General features: G+C 44.2%; 1 protein-coding gene across 4 annotated transcripts in view; it reads left to right on the top strand.

Moving 5' to 3' along the window:
- Positions 1–16,369, top strand: part of LOC120506418 (limbic system associated membrane protein) — a 996,252-nt gene that overhangs the window by 872,608 nt on the left and 107,275 nt on the right. For all 4 annotated transcript variants that reach the window (XM_039717979.1, XM_039717978.1, XM_039717980.1 and 1 more), the window contains one exon: positions 10,699–10,824. In XM_039717979.1, coding sequence (XP_039573913.1) covers positions 10,699–10,824 — 126 coding nt within the window. The remainder of the gene's footprint in view (positions 1–10,698; positions 10,825–16,369) is intronic.

The raw sequence follows: 16,369 nt of genomic DNA, 5'->3' as shown, positions 1-16,369 counted from the left end.
GAATCAAAACAGAGCACTCTCTTTTGACAGGGAAGCTCCAACTGCAGAAACTGTCCTTCTCAGAAACCTTGGGTCTTGGTTGCTTTGTGGGAAGGACATCACCACGATCACATCTCATGTCTAGCCAGCTGCCTACTTTGTTCAAAGATACCTTTACTTCAGGAGTACTTCATTTGTTTTTTCTTCTTTTCTGCTGGATCAGACTTTTGTAGATGAGCATTTCTGGCAGGAGATATTCTTTGCCTTGAGCTCTTTGGCTTTCCCTTCTCAGATGGCTGACAATAACACCCTGGCCTTTAGAAATGAGGCTGCTGCAGCTATTACCAAGATCAACAATGGCTAGCAAATGAAGGTCTCATAGCTGGCATTTCATGACTGTGTGTGGTGGGAAAGGCCAACATCTCTGGATCTATGAATAGTGACAATGCAATCCAGCAATGCGTTCTTGTAGCCTAGAAAGCCAATTGTATTGGGTGGCACCCAAAGCAGCATGGCCAGCAGGGCGAGAGAGGGGATTCTGCCCCTCTGCTCTTCTCTGTGAGACCCTTGCCAGGAGTGCTGCATCCAACTCTGGAGTCCTCAGCACAGGGAAAGCATGGACCTGTTGGAGTGAGCCCAGAGGAGGGATACCAGTGTAATTAGAGGGGTGGAGCATCTCTTCTACAAGGAAAGGCTGAGAGAATTGTAATTGTTCATCCTGGAGAACAGAAGGCTTCGAGGTGACCTAATTTCCAGTGCCTTTCTGTATCTAAAAGAATCTTACAAGAAAGATGGAGGAGAATATCGACAGGAGCATGTAGTGACAGGTTGGGGAAATGGCCTCAAACTGAAAGAGGTCAGGTTTAGATTAGGTGTTAGAAAGAAATTGTTCGCTGTGAGAGTGGTGAGGCACTGGAACAGGTTGCTGGGCTATGAATAGTGACAATGCAATCCAGCAATGCGTTCTTGTAGCCTAGAAAGCCAATTGTATTGGGTGGCATCCAAAGCAGCATGGCCAGCAGGGCGAGAGAGGGGATTCTGCCCCTCTGCTCTTCTCTGTGAGACCCTTGCCAGGAGTGCTGCATCCAACTCTGGAGTCCTCAGCACAGGGAAAGCATGGACCTGTTGGAGTGAGCCCAGAGGAGGGATACCAGTGTAATTAGAGGGGTGGAGCATCTCTTCTACAAGGAAAGGCTGAGAAAATTGTAATTGTTCATCCTGGAGAACAGAAGGCTTCGAGGTGACCTAATTTCCAGTGCCTTTCTGTATCTAAAAGAATCTTACAAGAAAGATGGAGGAGAATATCGACAGGAGCATGTAGTGACAGGTTGGGGAAATGGCCTCAAACTGAAAGAGGTCAGGTTTAGATTAGGTGTTAGAAAGAAATTGTTCGCTGTGAGAGTGGTGAGGCACTGGAACAGATTGCTGGGAGATGTGGATGCCACATCCCTGGAAGTGTTCAAGGCCAGGTTAGATGAAGCTCTGAGAAATCTGATCTAGTAAAAGATGTCCCTGACCACAGCAGGGGAGCTGGAACTAGACGATTTTACGTTTAATATCCATTCCAACCCAAGACATTGTGTGATTCTCTGTAAAATTCCCAGTATGGGATTATTATCTTTGTCCTTCATACTTTTGACTGAAAGCAAATCCAGCATTTCCAAAGTGCTGCTATAGCTTTCTGCTCCTCCAGAATCCTGAAAGAAATCTTGAAAGGTGGTTACAGCAAGCTGTCCTGCTCCATTTTGCTCACTTCAATGTGTAAGAAATGAAAGCCTGCTAATAAAAAATATTCTACATGTACCACATGCATTTGATTTGAGTGAGAGGCTTGTCACTGAGAAGCTGCCTCAGTTTGAAATTGAGCCAGATCCTTGGGTATGTGGTATCCACAAGACACTTTGAGAGCCATATTTTTCACCCTGTGGCTTGTCGAAGAGGATGTGGGGTAAACCATGGGCAGTCAAGGGAATCTGAGAACAAACTTTGAGGAGAGATGGCCTCTGTGTGGATGTTCATCAGTGGCTCATGATGGGTGTTCTGTGGGTTGTACTCTGTCCCTAATAAGCTGAATATAAGCAACAGCACAAGATCTGAAAACAAACATACAAAAAATTTGGCTCTGATTCTCCAGCCAGAGTGGGGTATTAGGTGAAATTAAATTACTCCCACACTTGCCTTATCAGGACCTTCTCTGGACCTGTACCTCTGGGCCTGGAATGACATAAGCTTTTCTCTGTCATTTTTTTCTCGTCATACCTGAGTATTGTTCCCTAGTCTATGTCCCAAGGAAGCAGTTAACAGGCAGGAGCCAAGGGCTGCTGGGACTCAGTTGAAAACCCATAATCTTGGGTTGGTTTTTTTTTTCTGAACTGTCTAATAAAGCATCCCTGTTCTGGCTGCAGCATTTCCTTGAAGCCATCACCCATTCTTGCTGGAAAAGGACTTGTCCAGAGGTGAACATCACAGGAGAAGCTCCCTTGGCTCTGAATCAAGCCCTAGAAAGGCTGCATATTAGGACTCAGCTGCATGTCATGCTTAATGTTCCTGTGAAAAAGTTATTCTTAAGAAAATTCTCAGAAATGTCTTTGGAGGACCTGGACACTAAGGACAACTTTTCTCAAAGGATTTATCTTCCAGGATGGCTGATTATGTGTGCAGAAAGAAAGATTTTTTTTTATTGTTTCAGTCCCATAAGTAAATACTTACCAGATTTAAAAAGAACAGTCTAAGGGAATATGTAAACACACTTGAAACAAAGACCAAAAGCTGTGTACATCTGCAGTCCTTAAAATGTTTGGGATTAGGTGGCATTCCAAGAGTTAATCCTTGGGGATTAGCATGGCAAGCACTTCTGTTGTTGTTTACACATGTCCTGTGAGGAAGGCTGTGTTGTCACAGCAGGCTCCTTTAGGAGGGTTAGCCATAAAGCTCTTGAAGTCAGTTTTACAAGCTAAAAGAACCGTAGCAACACAAACAGCAAGTGCACAGAGCAGTGCTTTAAAGACAGAACTGCAGATGAGTGGCATAAATTCAGTATGCTAATAGAAAAGAATGGGAAGGGTTGTAGCAAAGAACTTCATATGCAGAGGTACAAATCTGGTGATAAGCAGATATTGGGCACATGCCTGGCTTGTGTTTTGCGCTTTTATTTACATGCTGAGCACATAACTGAGAACCTGCTGTTCTGGACTGCATCAGCATCCAAAAATGTGGGTTCTGTAAACCTGTGCTTGGTGAGGGCACACCAAAAAGCCAGGTGTGGGTGAAATACAATAAGCACTGGGTAAAAGCTGGACCTCATGCTCCGAGCTGGAGCTGCTTTAGAGTGCAAGGCTGGCATCTAGTTTTCAAGTGGAGGTGCTGGTCTACGAACAGGAGTGAGACTGCTTTTAACCCTGACTTATACTGTCACTTTAGTGCACTGGAAAAAAAGGCTGGATTGAGATTTAAGATATTCTTTTCTGTGTTTCTCTCAGTGTGGAAGCCAAATAATTTCTCTCCTGAAAATTTCATGGAGACAAGTTTATAAAAAGTAAAATCAGTGACAATGAGTGTAAGGAATTGAGACCAGTTCCGTGCTGTCTTTTCCAACAGCTCAGGAATGGGACAGTGCAACACGTTCACACACTGTGCTGCTCTCTGCTAAGAAAGAAAGAATGTACTGGAAGAGCTTCCCATGCAATGTTATGTGGAAAAAACACTCCAGACACTATTGGATGAGCAGAGCATTCCTTTAGACAAAATGTTTTGGCTTGTAAGCTCTTACTCTCCAGTGTGGTGTGCTCTGACATGCTACCCAGCTCATGGGTAGCTTTGCACATGGCTTTGATTTACAGGATCCTGTCTGCTTCTCTGCTCCCAGGCAGTGCAATACGCACAGTCCCCATCTGGACTTTAAACAATTTCCTGCCTGGCGTCTCAGCGGGTGAGGCTCAGCTGCATGATGAGGGGAGCTCACCATGATGCAAGGCCACAGCTAGCAGCCCTTGTGCCTCCTTCTGCTTGGCCTCTCTTGGCATCCACAGTGATGCTTGATGGTGATCAGCTCCAGTGGTGCAGAGCAGTGGGGGAGCACACCATGGGTTGGGAACTGCAGATCTTTTAAAGTGGTTTCCATGCTCTGGCTGTCATAGACTCTTCCCTAAAGGCCACATGATGAGGCACTCCCTTTCAGACAACATAAAGAGGGAATTTTTACACCTTATGGAAACTCTATAGTGTATTTTGAGAGATTTTTGGTTCCCAGAGGATTAAAAAACAAAACCAAGCCTTCAGCGTTTGCCTCTACTTCACAGAAGCTTTAACGCTGAGTGAGGCATTGGCAGAGTGAAACAAGCCTAGCAGAGTGGAAGGTCAGAATGCTCTTTCAGAGTCCACTCTCTTTAATGAAGTTCAACAACTTCCCTCTCTGCCCTCTTGCTCTGCTGACAGTTTCGTCTCCCTCTGGCTGAGGCTGCAGCGTGAATCAGACCGTAAAAAACACATCTTGGGTCTGATGTCGCATTTCTTCTGTAGAATGCTTCAGAAGCATTACCATGCCGCGTCCCAAAGGGTGTCTGGATTTTACTTTCCAGCCCTCAGGTTGCTCCCTTTGCGGACTTTAGCATCTACAAACTGTTTCTTGTTAGGGCTGTAAAGAGCTGTGATTAGCCTGCTGCACACATAAGAGGGAAATTAAACCATTTAGCTGTGTTTAGCAGCTCAGCCCCTTCTTCAGGTTCTCTTTTCACCACTAAACACTTTAACTAAACAATGACTAATGAGACCAATTTGCTGTCAATTAATTACCCCAGGAAAGAACCCCTAATTGTGGTGAGCAAGGTGGCTGTTCTAAAGCATTGAAGAACCATATGATGGTCAGCATCCCCCCTACCTCTGCCTTGGGGCTTATTAGCGTTTTATATAAAGTACTGTTAATTGGGATCTGGGGACAAGGAAATAAGAACTCTCAAGGCTAATTGATAGGCACCTGGGGAGGGTTTTAGTGGCTGCAAAGTTCCTTTGACTTTGGAGAGAAGTCCTGATGTTTTCCTTTTTTTCTTTTTTTTTGCCCTGAGAGCTGGTGACTCCTGTGTATTAGTGGGTGGGAGTCTTTAATTTTATCCAACAGATGGGGGTCCTACTTGCCTATAGAGAGGAAGGAAATAGGCTGGAGGAAGCAACTAATGAGGATATATGGAAGGGATTGAGAATTTTTCCATTTGTATCCAAGGTGCCCTTTTTCGGACAAGCAGTTAGACCACTTCAATGAAGCTTATGGGCTTTTTTAGGCAGCTGCAATACTGTTTGCATCTGTGTCTTGGAGGTATTAAATAGCTTTTGCTGTATTATAGGTCTGTAGACTGGGAATAAGATCTGTATTTTTTTGATGTATTTTGTGACTTACTGACAAAATACTGTACTATTGAGCAATATTGGAGTTGGAGATTGGGAAGTAGCTGCCCCACAGTGGAAAGCTCCATCCAAGGGTCTTAGATGTAGGACATTGTTTACCCAGAGGGAGGAATCTAGGTGTCTGACTGAATAGCATGTGAGTGCATTTACATGGCTCAGAGTTTTCCAGCTAGGTGTCCACTCTCCCTCTGTTTGCATTTTTTTATTGCCATACCTGAGTTGAGTTCCTAGTCCTATGCTTCCTGCCCTTTTCTCACAAAGCCATCCTCCTGCTGCATTGAGGTGTCATGCGAAGCATGATGAAAGCAGAGGGCCATCAGTGCAGGAGACAGGAGCTGCTGCCTCCAGCCTGTAAGTACCTGTTCTGCTAAACAGTGGTTCCCACTCCTGCCACTTTATGCCTGTATCTAGGTGCTCTGATCAAAAGGCAGGGATCTGAACTGTTTGGGAGCTGTGGCATAGGTCAGGTTCAGCATAAACAACATTAGGGAAAGATCTCTAGAAGCAGTGCTTTAGCAAGGGTGGCCTTGATGCTTTCTTGTTCCATCCCCCATTGCACTCCTGGAAAGGTACTAAGGAGCTGGTCTCCTGTGTGTGAACTCGTGTCTCTTAACCTTGGGGCTCACTCATTTACTGTCATTAGGGGTGTAGCACTTGCCTCCTTCCATAGCCTTGAATCAAAACATGGATCCAGCTCACCCAGGTAATATCTCAGGAGGAGTTTTGAGCTCTGAAGGGCTTTGGTCATAAACGGCAAGGATAACAGCAGCAGATGTTTGTGTGTTTGCTTGTTTGTGGTTTCCTTGCTGCCTCGCATATGCAGCCCCTGGTCTGTAATAACTGCTATTGCGGTGTTTTTGTGGAAACAAATCACCTGCTTTCATCTGGAGAGCAACAGTGATTGTGCTGGGGGAGCATGATCTATTTTTCATGTCTGTCTTTCTTATTATTTAAATTAATGTGAGTTGCAGTTGTCACGAAGTGAAGGATTGATGGCAATTAACTAGAACAGCCTCGGTGCAAGCTGTTTCTGCACAAGCCTGTTCTACCTAGCTCTGTCACTGTATCTTTCTTGGGACTTAAAATCTCCCACACCAGCTCTGACCTTGTACCCCTCCTGCCCTGCAGCCCTCCCAGTCCAGGGCACCCTACAGTATCTCTGTCCTTGTCTCGCTCTTGCCTTGCAGCTGTCCTTCTCTTCCAATGTGAGCTTCTCTTGTGGAGAATGGCTGGTTACTTTGGGATTTGTTATTTGCTGTCAGTGACGTGGAAGATGAGATGCTGGGCTGGCATCAGCCTTGTCCTGTAGATGTGAAATGTATAAGAAACAAATATGTGAGTTTTAAGACATTCTTCTCAGTGTTCATTCCCATCTCTCCCGAATCAGTCCCTGATGTGGGTGGGGCATACTCCCTCTCTGGGAATGGAGGAGTGAGGTACTACAGTGTGCTTCCTTTCATGTCTGGCTCTGCTCCCCTACCCCAACCAGGGACATCCTAAGCACATTGTAATGGATACTCCATATGATTTACACTGAAAGAGCAGAAAAAACATGTCAATCTTATCTTTTTTAGCAGTACCTAAGACCCTGGCAGTGCTTTCCCATAGTCCTTGGAGCCAGAGGGGTCCAGCAGCAGCCTGGTTTCCCCTTAAGTAAAAAGCTGTTAGTCAAAATATGAAAATGCCTGTAAGTGCTGTTGAACTATAGAGCTTGCCCTGTTGTGGGGCTGCAGCCTGTGGGTTTGCCTCTGCTTACAGTTCAGAGAGGCCAATCACAAAAGAATTTCCCACTTGAGGGTCAACAGGAGATGGCTGGGCGAATGGAGACTGTGACACCCAGAAGATTCTGGTCCCAGGAGATTTTATTCTCAGCAATCCTTCTTTCAGCAGTCTGGGACCTGTGAAAACATAATACAACCCACACATGGGGAAAAATAATAAGGTCAAAGCTTCTCATTTTAAGGTTGTCCTAAAAAGGTGTGTGCAAAGTAATGACAAGTGCCAAGGAGGCAATGCTAACTGTTGCTGGTGCTGACAGTTTTGTCATTTTAACATGCTGGCTTGACGCCCTGAAAATTAAAAGTCTCTGACTTTTTATCTGAGTGAAATTATTGTCCACTGGCTTTGGATTCTAAACAGATGAAGCCAAGCCAGGTTTTAAATTTAGAGGGAAATTATTTCCTGCCCTATTCCCCCTTGTCTTAGCCTTTCCTTGCCTTCTGACTGAGGTGGCAGCTGAAAGGAACCAGCCATTATATTCCTAACAAGATTTCAGCCTTGGATGTCCTTTTCAACTTCATCTAAAAAAGTGGCAAGACAGATATGACCATCTGGACACATGCTCTTCCTCTTGGGCATTCAGTAGGCATGGTCAAAACTGCTTGTACTGGCTGAGTTTACTTGATCCTCTGTGAAGTAAAATGTCTTTGACGGCTTTGGAGAGCGGCAGTTTATACACGTCCCAGCTGGAGCTCTGTTGCTGCCCTGTAGTGGCTTTTGCTGCTCCCTCCTCAGCCATTTTTTCTGGCATTGCAACATTCTGTTAGGGCTTCACACTGGCCCATAGCTTTACCTGCTAGGCCTGCTTCAGTTTAGTCCTTCTTGGTTTGCTGTACAGCTTTTTTACCTTATGCAAATGTTAACCCCTTGAGGTTACGATAATATTCCCCAAATGTGGTATAGCCACTGGTTTTACTTCTGGGCTCTCCTTACCCAGGTTTGCCAATGCACCATGGAGAAGTTGTGTTGAGGATGATCCAAAGTCACTGTCCTTGTGTCCCCTGACAGAACACCCGAGCCACAACTTTTACAGAAATAGCAGCCTCTGATATTCTTTCCCATACTAAGCTCCTCTGTCCTCTCCTGTGCATGTTGGTCTTCTATCAGGACTGAGTTGGCCCTCCAAGTTGCTTTGTTCCCAGTAAGTAAGAGTAGCAGTTTGGATTTTGGCACCAGAACTTTCAGGGCTCTGCCAGCCTGCAGATCTGCTGGCTGGAGCAATGAGCAGGTCTGTCCTGAGCCATGGGACAGGATGTTTATCCACTGGAAAAGAAAGGAAGTTCTGTATCTCCAGGGATAAGTTTCCATCCCCTCTCTGAGGAGTCCTTTTTGAAAGTAAAAGCCTTTCCCTTATTTTGAGTCAGAATTTTCCCTACATTGCAGCTCATGTTAGCTGCTTTTCAGTCTTCACTCTGCACCTTTGAGAAAAGCCTGCCTCTGTCTTTTCTGCACTTTCCCACTCACTTTTTGTAGAGAGCAATAAGATCTCCCTCAGCCTTCTCTTCTTCAGACTGAACAGACACATCTCTCTTCAGTTCTCCCATCTTGGGAGCCTTCCAGTGGACTTGCTCCAGTGTGTCTATGGCCTTCTTGTCCTGGGGAGCCCAAAACTGATCTAATGCCTGAGATGCTGTCTAATAAGCACCATGTAAAGGGTTTTAGACACTTCCTTCCACTTGAGGGGGTTATGCTCTTGCTAATACAACCCAGGACACTTGGTTTTTACTGCAAGGGCATACTGCTAACTCATGCTGAACCTGAAGGACCCCCACCTGTGACTGCTTGAGCCTAGCACTTTCCTCCCTTCCAGAAAATATCAAAGTGGTTGGTCCCTAAAGAGGGACTGTTATTGTGAGGCTTATTCTACGTGTCTAAAGCAGTATTGCCTCTTCTTAATGAAGTAGTTGGTACAAAAACACAAAGGAACAGGTGTGGCACTGTGATATCCCCTCGTCTTTACATCTGAGCTAGTTCACCATCCAGAGCTGGGTACATGCCAGCCAGTGCTTTGCATTTCTTTTCCTCTCCTTTCATACCTATCTTTCTTAGAAAGTCTGTATCTGAGTTACAGGCCAATCCTAAGAACTGTCTCACCCAGCTCTGTCATCCCAATGGTTTTTCACACACATCCCACTGCGAATCTATGTGAACATCTGATTCCTGCTGTTTTTCCACCATGCTACTTGCCCTGGTGTGCAGGCATTTGAGGTGGGCCCCCAGCTGTCCTGCTTTCACAAGGCGTGCAAAAGCCTTCCCTATTGTGTTTCCCCCTGGCTGCTCCCTCACTGCCCTCTGCATTGTCACTTCTCCACAGATCATGGCAATCCTTCCCCAATGCACCTGGCTTAAATCCCTCCCTGCCTGGGTGAGTGAGCCTGTTGGAAAATAGATGTCTGCCTCACTTTGCTCAACAGGTTCTCTTCCTCAAGGGGGTCCCATGGCCATAGATACTCAAATGTTGCCCGTGAGTTGGGGCCTACAGAGACGGGCTAATGAGCTGTGGGCTGTAAACAACATTCCTGTGAATCCAGCAACACAGCTGGAAGTAGTGAGTTGCTCTCTTCAGGCTTCATTTCCTTTTCCCCACCTAACTTATAGGCAGTGTTGCCTCAAAAGGACCATCAGCCACTCCGGCCAGGCAGGGGGAAGGGGAAGCTGCTGTCTGTTTACTCTGTGGTAAGCAAAGCAGAAAATGATGTTGTTTCATTCCTCGCTACACACAAATTTGGAAGCTGAAATTATATTAAAAAAACAAAACTAGAGGATTCCTTTTTAGTGAAAATCCTTCACCACTTGACACGGGGTGTGAAGCATGGAAGCAAGACATGGGTGTAAGAGAGAAAAGACTGCAACAGCTGGCACACTCCACACCTGGAAGTGCCTGTTCAGGTCCCAATTCATGGCCGCTCTGGTGCCATGACACAAACTCAGCTTGGAAAGTTTTTAAGGATCTTGAATGTCCAAGTCATGGCTGATCTTGTGAATCTTAACTATTCTACTGTGCCTTTGGTACTCTGCCACGTGTGGTGCAGTCATCCAGAAGCTGCATACTGCAGGTAACCCATGGAGGATCCCTCTTGGCTGAAAGGTATCACAGAAACCAATAACTAATACACCCTTTGAGTCAGTGCTTTGAAGCCTGGCATCCTGCAGAAGGATGTAGACCTCCATCTGGGACTCCCTGGAGTGTAAAAATTAGCTGGGGTGATACTTGGAGCCTTCTGATCCCTTGCATGCAGACTTGAGGTAGGCAGGCAAGTTCTGAGAGGTCATTTTATGAAGACCCCCAGACTTGTCCAAACACAAAGCATTGCAGTTGCAGCACAGACGATTTTTAGGTGTAGACCCTTGAAATACAAATTGCACACCAGTACATACTACTCTGATGTAATTTCAGAAACCCAGCTAGTAGTGAGAGGGGTGCAGTCTGTCAGGTGAGTTTGTGACTGGCTCTGGTTAATAGGTAAGTAGATGATTAAGCCAGGCAAGCTGCTCTCCATTATTCTGCTTGTAACAAGGTCAAATTTTCTTTTGTCTTCACAGTTCCACCAAAGATCTCCAATATCTCCTCGGACATCACTGTAAATGAGGGCAGCAATGTGACCCTGGTTTGCATGGCAAATGGGCGTCCTGAGCCTGTGATCACCTGGAGACACCTCACTCCTACAGGTAAGAAATCCAACTGGATTAGATTTGAGAACTGTACAGTAGTTCCCTTCTCTTCCAGCATCAAAGAAAATTTCAGTAGCAATATAGGCAGCTATAGAAAAGTGGCAAGAATCTTAAATGTACTTCAAGCTTGTTTTGCAGTGTGAATTCCTAGACACAATAACCAGGTTTTCCAAGTGAACAAATGAAATTACTTGAATAGATGCTCTGCAGAATTGGACCTGTAATTCTATTTAGCTTAGGTCTTCATCTAGTTGTCCCAGTCTCTACTGCTGGTAATGCACAGCACAGTGGAGATTAAATGCTGCTGGTGCTAGACTGAGGGAAAAGTATTTCTGTTGAGACAGTGCATAAAAGAGGTTCTTTCTAAAAACCGTGGGATTTGCTTCCTACTGATTTGCCTTAAAAGGGAGAGGCAAACAGCGGCCCAGTTTATTTCATACTGCTCTCCACTTTGGCAGAAGTCTTGTGTGTTCTGAGATGAGTAAAGAAGGCAATTGATCTTCAAGGTGAGTGAAGAGCAGGATGGTAACAGAATAAAGGAGAGCTTGCCATATTTGTTCTGCTATCTGACTGTGCCCTCCATACTCAAGGATGTGGCAAAGTTGGGGGGAGAATGTCTTTTTAGTAGCCAGACTCTGTAGGGTTAGCAGCTTGGGTTGCAAGGAAATCTTCAACCCCTAAAGATTTAACTGTAGGATGAGAACAAGAGGTAGGTTTCTATCCTTCCATATCATGTTCTTGGAGGAGAGAAAAACTCTTTAGCTTATTTATTTTCCTATCAGATATTCTTTAACATAAAATACATGGGGAAAACATTGATTAGCCCCATATGAATGATCTTCTGTGATACTCCCGTATATGTAAGGGGTTAAAGAGGACTTCAGGAAGGCAGAGAACAAACATTCTGCATGTGCTACAGATAGTCCAGCTCTCTACTGCAGTTCAGCAGCCAGAGAAGGGGAGAAAAGTGGACGAGAAAGTGTTGCAGAAAGGAAGTTGGAGAGAGAAAGGTAGAATGACACATTAGAACAGAGCTTAATCTAAGGGCTACATCCAGGACCACCTGGATTTGGAGCCTGTGGTTGAAATTGGGATTACTTAGATTTCCTGTCTTGTCTCTTCAGCCAAACCAAAGTTCTCTTGACCTTTCATGCATATGAAAGCTAGATATGCAGTCTGTATTTCTGGCCCATTTCTTGCAAGGCCAAGAAAAAAATATGGGGAATTCTGCCACGAAGAGGTGAGAGCAGGGCTGATTAGGGAAACACTAGTCCTCTGTGGTGTTATCATCACTACCTGACTTTTCTCTTCTGGTTTTTTATTTTCAGAACCAAGTATAACTGTGCCATTTACAGTCATAGGAGAAGAGAACTTATTTTTTTACTCTTTAATTATGTATATAGAATCTTCTAGCTCTGGTATTTCTGTTCTTAAAGTTTACTTCATACCAAATTTTCCATATTACTGCTGCATCAGTCTTTCAGTTCGCTTTCTTGTATCCAACTAAAAGATACTCCCTAGCTACTCTGTGAGCACAGCCTAAAACTGAGTAAAGGGTGTTAAATCTTCATGAAATCTAAGACCTGGTACACATGAGATGCTTTCTTCAGAGCAGAGAAAATTCTTGTCTTGACTCATCATTTTGGCTGTTGCTGCTTTGTGGGAGTTTTTTTTTTTCATTTGTACCATCTATTTCACTGTATCAGACACAGATTTTTTTTTCCTTTTTTACAAAAGTCTCCACAGAACAAATCCTCACTCTGGCTATCCCCTCTGGTTAGTAACAGAACTGAAGAATCCCATCCCTACTGTGACCACGGGTACAGTTTTCTTTGCTCTGTTGTTCAGTTTTCCAGTATGTGCCTTCATATTTTTTCTCCCAATGCTGTGTGTCTCAGAGCTGTTGCCTTGTTAGCATCCCTCAGCACCATCTCACTGACTCTTTTCCAATCCCTCCTCAGTCCTCCTCCCTACAGTGAAGCCTGCCAAGCACCTCCTGTGTAACAAACTAGAGGTTATGATGAAGGGCAGGCAGTCCTCAGTCTGTCACCTCCATGTGTTGCTGATTGTGGTTCTTTTTCCCCATCTGAACCCATCTGCTGTCTTTTACAGATACAGAGGAGCTGCTTTCAGGCAGGCATCAGGTCTTTGAGCAGCATAAAGCCCAGTAAGACACTTGTCTCAAAATGGGAGACAGAAGGGCTTCTTTTAAATGTTTTCTTTAAGGTTGACAATTAATATAAATTCCAAATACCTTCCAGAGCTGTTGCAGTTGGAAACACGTCTTATCTTGGAATCTCCCTTTTCCAGAACTGCAAGGCATTTTGGCTTCATTTATGTGAGTTTTGAAGACATCTGCTATGCATCAGAGCTATTTTAGATCATTGTAAAGGTTTCTAAAATATATTTCTCTCCTTCAATTTTTTTCATGGTTAGACTTGTAACTGCAGAACTGGAAGGGTGTTATTGAGCTTGTGTGGGAGGTTTTGAATGGCCAGGTAGTGGAATTAAACCCGTATCGGGGGCAAGAGGGCCAAATTACTTTGTGCACTCTCCTCAAAGAGTTCATTAGCAACTTTGTCTGCTGTTTCTTTCATTCATTGACTTCATCAATACAGTTTGTTGGCTAATTACCTGAGTTAGGACCACAGAAATGATTGAATTCTTATTGGCTGGGAAGTGGAAGATACAAATGCAAAGGGAAGGCAGTGTTGGTACTTGGGCAGAGAAGGTAGGGATGCATGTGATAGTTCATTTAGATGCTGCAATCATAGCTTACTTATCTGTCTATTTGGGAAGTTAAAAAACTTATTTATAAATTGCTATGTTGCTTCCTGTTCTGGTTCTTCAGTGAGCAGTTGAACCAGACATTTTTCTCACTTCAAGTGAGAAAGTACTATAACTCCTGATGCCCTCAAGCAACCCACAGGAAAAAAACCTCTCCTAACCCTGTGAGAAAGCTAAAGTGTGACTGAGGTTTACGAATGTAGTACTGACGCCTGAGAGGAAGGCAGGTAAGGGGAATGATACTTTAATAATTCAATGGCAAATGGCAATACAGATCAGCTTTAATTTGATGAAAGCAGGAATGACATTCCTTGGAATGATGCAAGTCCTTGCTCTCCACTTACATTCCTCTTCAGATGATTGGCAGATTGTATTTTTACAGAGCAAGTGGAGACAGTCACCAAGATCCTTTTCTTTTTCACCTGAGAGGACATTGTTCTGTAGGACACTGGCAACCTGGTCTGAGTAGTTGTGGATAATTTAACAGGCATTGTCTGATAGCACAAACAGCTTCATTAGCTCTTCTCCTCCAGCCAGCAGAGCTCTTTTCTGGGATCACTGACTTGCACCTTCCAGCAGCAAGCCAGCACATCCCTCCCTGCACATAGTCTGATCCATCTCCTGTGATTCAAGACACAGCTGCAGGCTTGTTAAGCCTGCCATACCTGATGACTTTTGCCACCCTGGTTTGTGATGGTAAGACAGAGCAAAGGCCATAAAACTGAACATCTGAACTGGCTTTGTCAGGAAATTTTGATGAGTTAGAGTGGGGGTGAGTATTGATGATGTCCTGTGCAGTCTGCATGAATTAGCAGTTGTCAGCATTAGTAATACTTCACTAGGGAACACTCCATAGTCTCATCTCTTGAAAGAGACAAAACGCAGATTCTTTCTACCAAGAGTAGGCAGTGCCCTATTGTTTTATTCTCCTTAATATTATCTCATAACCTGCCTAATCCATGCCCCACAAAGGTATAGATTATTTTTTGTCACTGAGTGCAATAACCTCAAATATCCCATAGCTGCACCTATACAGGACCTTTTATCACTTATCACACTGATATAGTCTGTGAGGGATACCACAAGCAGCCTACCCATCTGTGGGTAATTATGTTAGAAGGAGCTCTTTCTTCCCTGTACCTTGCATTGGGATAACAACCAACACAGTCAAGAAAATGCTCCAGTAAAATAGGTCAGAGATGGTAGCCAATGCCTGCTTTCAAACCCATCTTAGTTTTACACAGTGTTTCTACTGACTTATCTTTATTCAGGCTAATGTGTTTTCTCTGTACCTGTAAGCTGCTGAGATCACAGTCCAGAGTATAATTTATCATTTCTCATCTCTATGTCTTATTCAGACCCAAGCTAGGTGCCTGGTTGACTGAAAAAGTGCTTTCTGGGAAGCAGAAAAATTAATGTACATTCATATCCTTACCAATAAACTCTCAAGGGAAGCCCTAAAGAGTGGCCTCTTGTGAATTAGGTTTGCAGCAATATGAACATGAACAGTTGTTACAAGGTCTCTGAATTACCAGAGATTTCACTGCCAATCCTTTTGCTGTGCATGGGCAGGCAAATGCAGAAGAAAAAGCCATCTCCTGTGTTGAGAAGCTTGTACTTGAGGTCACAAGAGCAGTACCACTCATGTTTCTGCTTCTTTGCTGCAAAGCATCAGTGACTAAAACCTTCCCAAGGGTCTTGCTCATGGGTGCTCTCGCAAGTGCCTTTAGCACCCATGCTGATGGCAGCCTGAGAGCTGGAGACAGGGAGAAAAATCTGTATTGACTAAAGTTGAGGGCTTGAGTTAGCAGCTGAGGAACAAGCAATTCCCTTTTCCTAGAGAAGCTACAGAATAGGAAACATGTATTAAGCTACTAGGTATCCCATTCTGGATCCCACTTCCTTGGCCTCAGCCCAGCAAGGCCACTTGATGCAGAATAAAACACTCTGGATTCTTCCAAATTCCACCTGACAGTCTAAAGAAACCCACTTTGGCTCAGAAAAAGAGCTTAGTTATTACAGTGGTAATCACAGCATAAGAAGAACCAGTCTAGTGCAAAGCAGATAAGTATTGATTGCAACACCCAAGTTTCATGTCACAGCATAAAATGAAAGGAGATGAGAAGGCTTGTCAAATATGCCAGTCTGATTCTCCCTAGAGGGTGCTAGAAATTCACATTGAGTCTTAGGGAATTTACCATAGCCTGGGAACTTTAGAAGGGATAGAGAATACAGAAATGTTCCTGCATGCCCTGTGTAATTGAGATGGTATACATATAATATGTTCATAAACAGCTATAGAACTCATTGCCATGGAAAGTTATTTAAAGACGAGAACTTGGCAAGGCTCAACCAGCTTGTGTATTCCTGAGGATAATGTGAACAAATCTGGATATTCTTGTTATTCACAATAAAAATATTGAAAAGGATGTTAAACTTCATGCTTTGGGGCTCAGAGATCAGGATAAGACCTAAAGTGAAAGAGACAGATTATCTCACACCCCCGCTCACTTGTGTATTTTCCTTCAGTGCATGCCAGTTTCCTTGTAGAGCTGAGCATTGAAGCAAGCAGAGACAGAGAGCTTCTGAAGGCATGAGTTAAGAAGGCCATATTGGTTTACAATGGACAACTTTGCTCATTATGCCCTGTGTTGGCTTGCTTCTCATTGCTGCCTAAGTTCAAAGCCTTGTTGCTTCACTTTGCGTTGCAAAGAGAAACCCAGTTTATGCCCAAAGAAAGTAACAAGCAGAAAAC

The sequence above is a fragment of the Passer montanus genome, unplaced genomic scaffold, assembly GCF_014805655.1.
Source record: "Passer montanus isolate IOZ18808 unplaced genomic scaffold, ASM1480565v1 scaffold39, whole genome shotgun sequence".
In the NCBI taxonomy this organism is placed as follows: Eukaryota; Metazoa; Chordata; class Aves; order Passeriformes; family Passeridae; genus Passer; species Passer montanus.
This window is presented reverse-complemented; position numbering and strand designations above follow the sequence as displayed.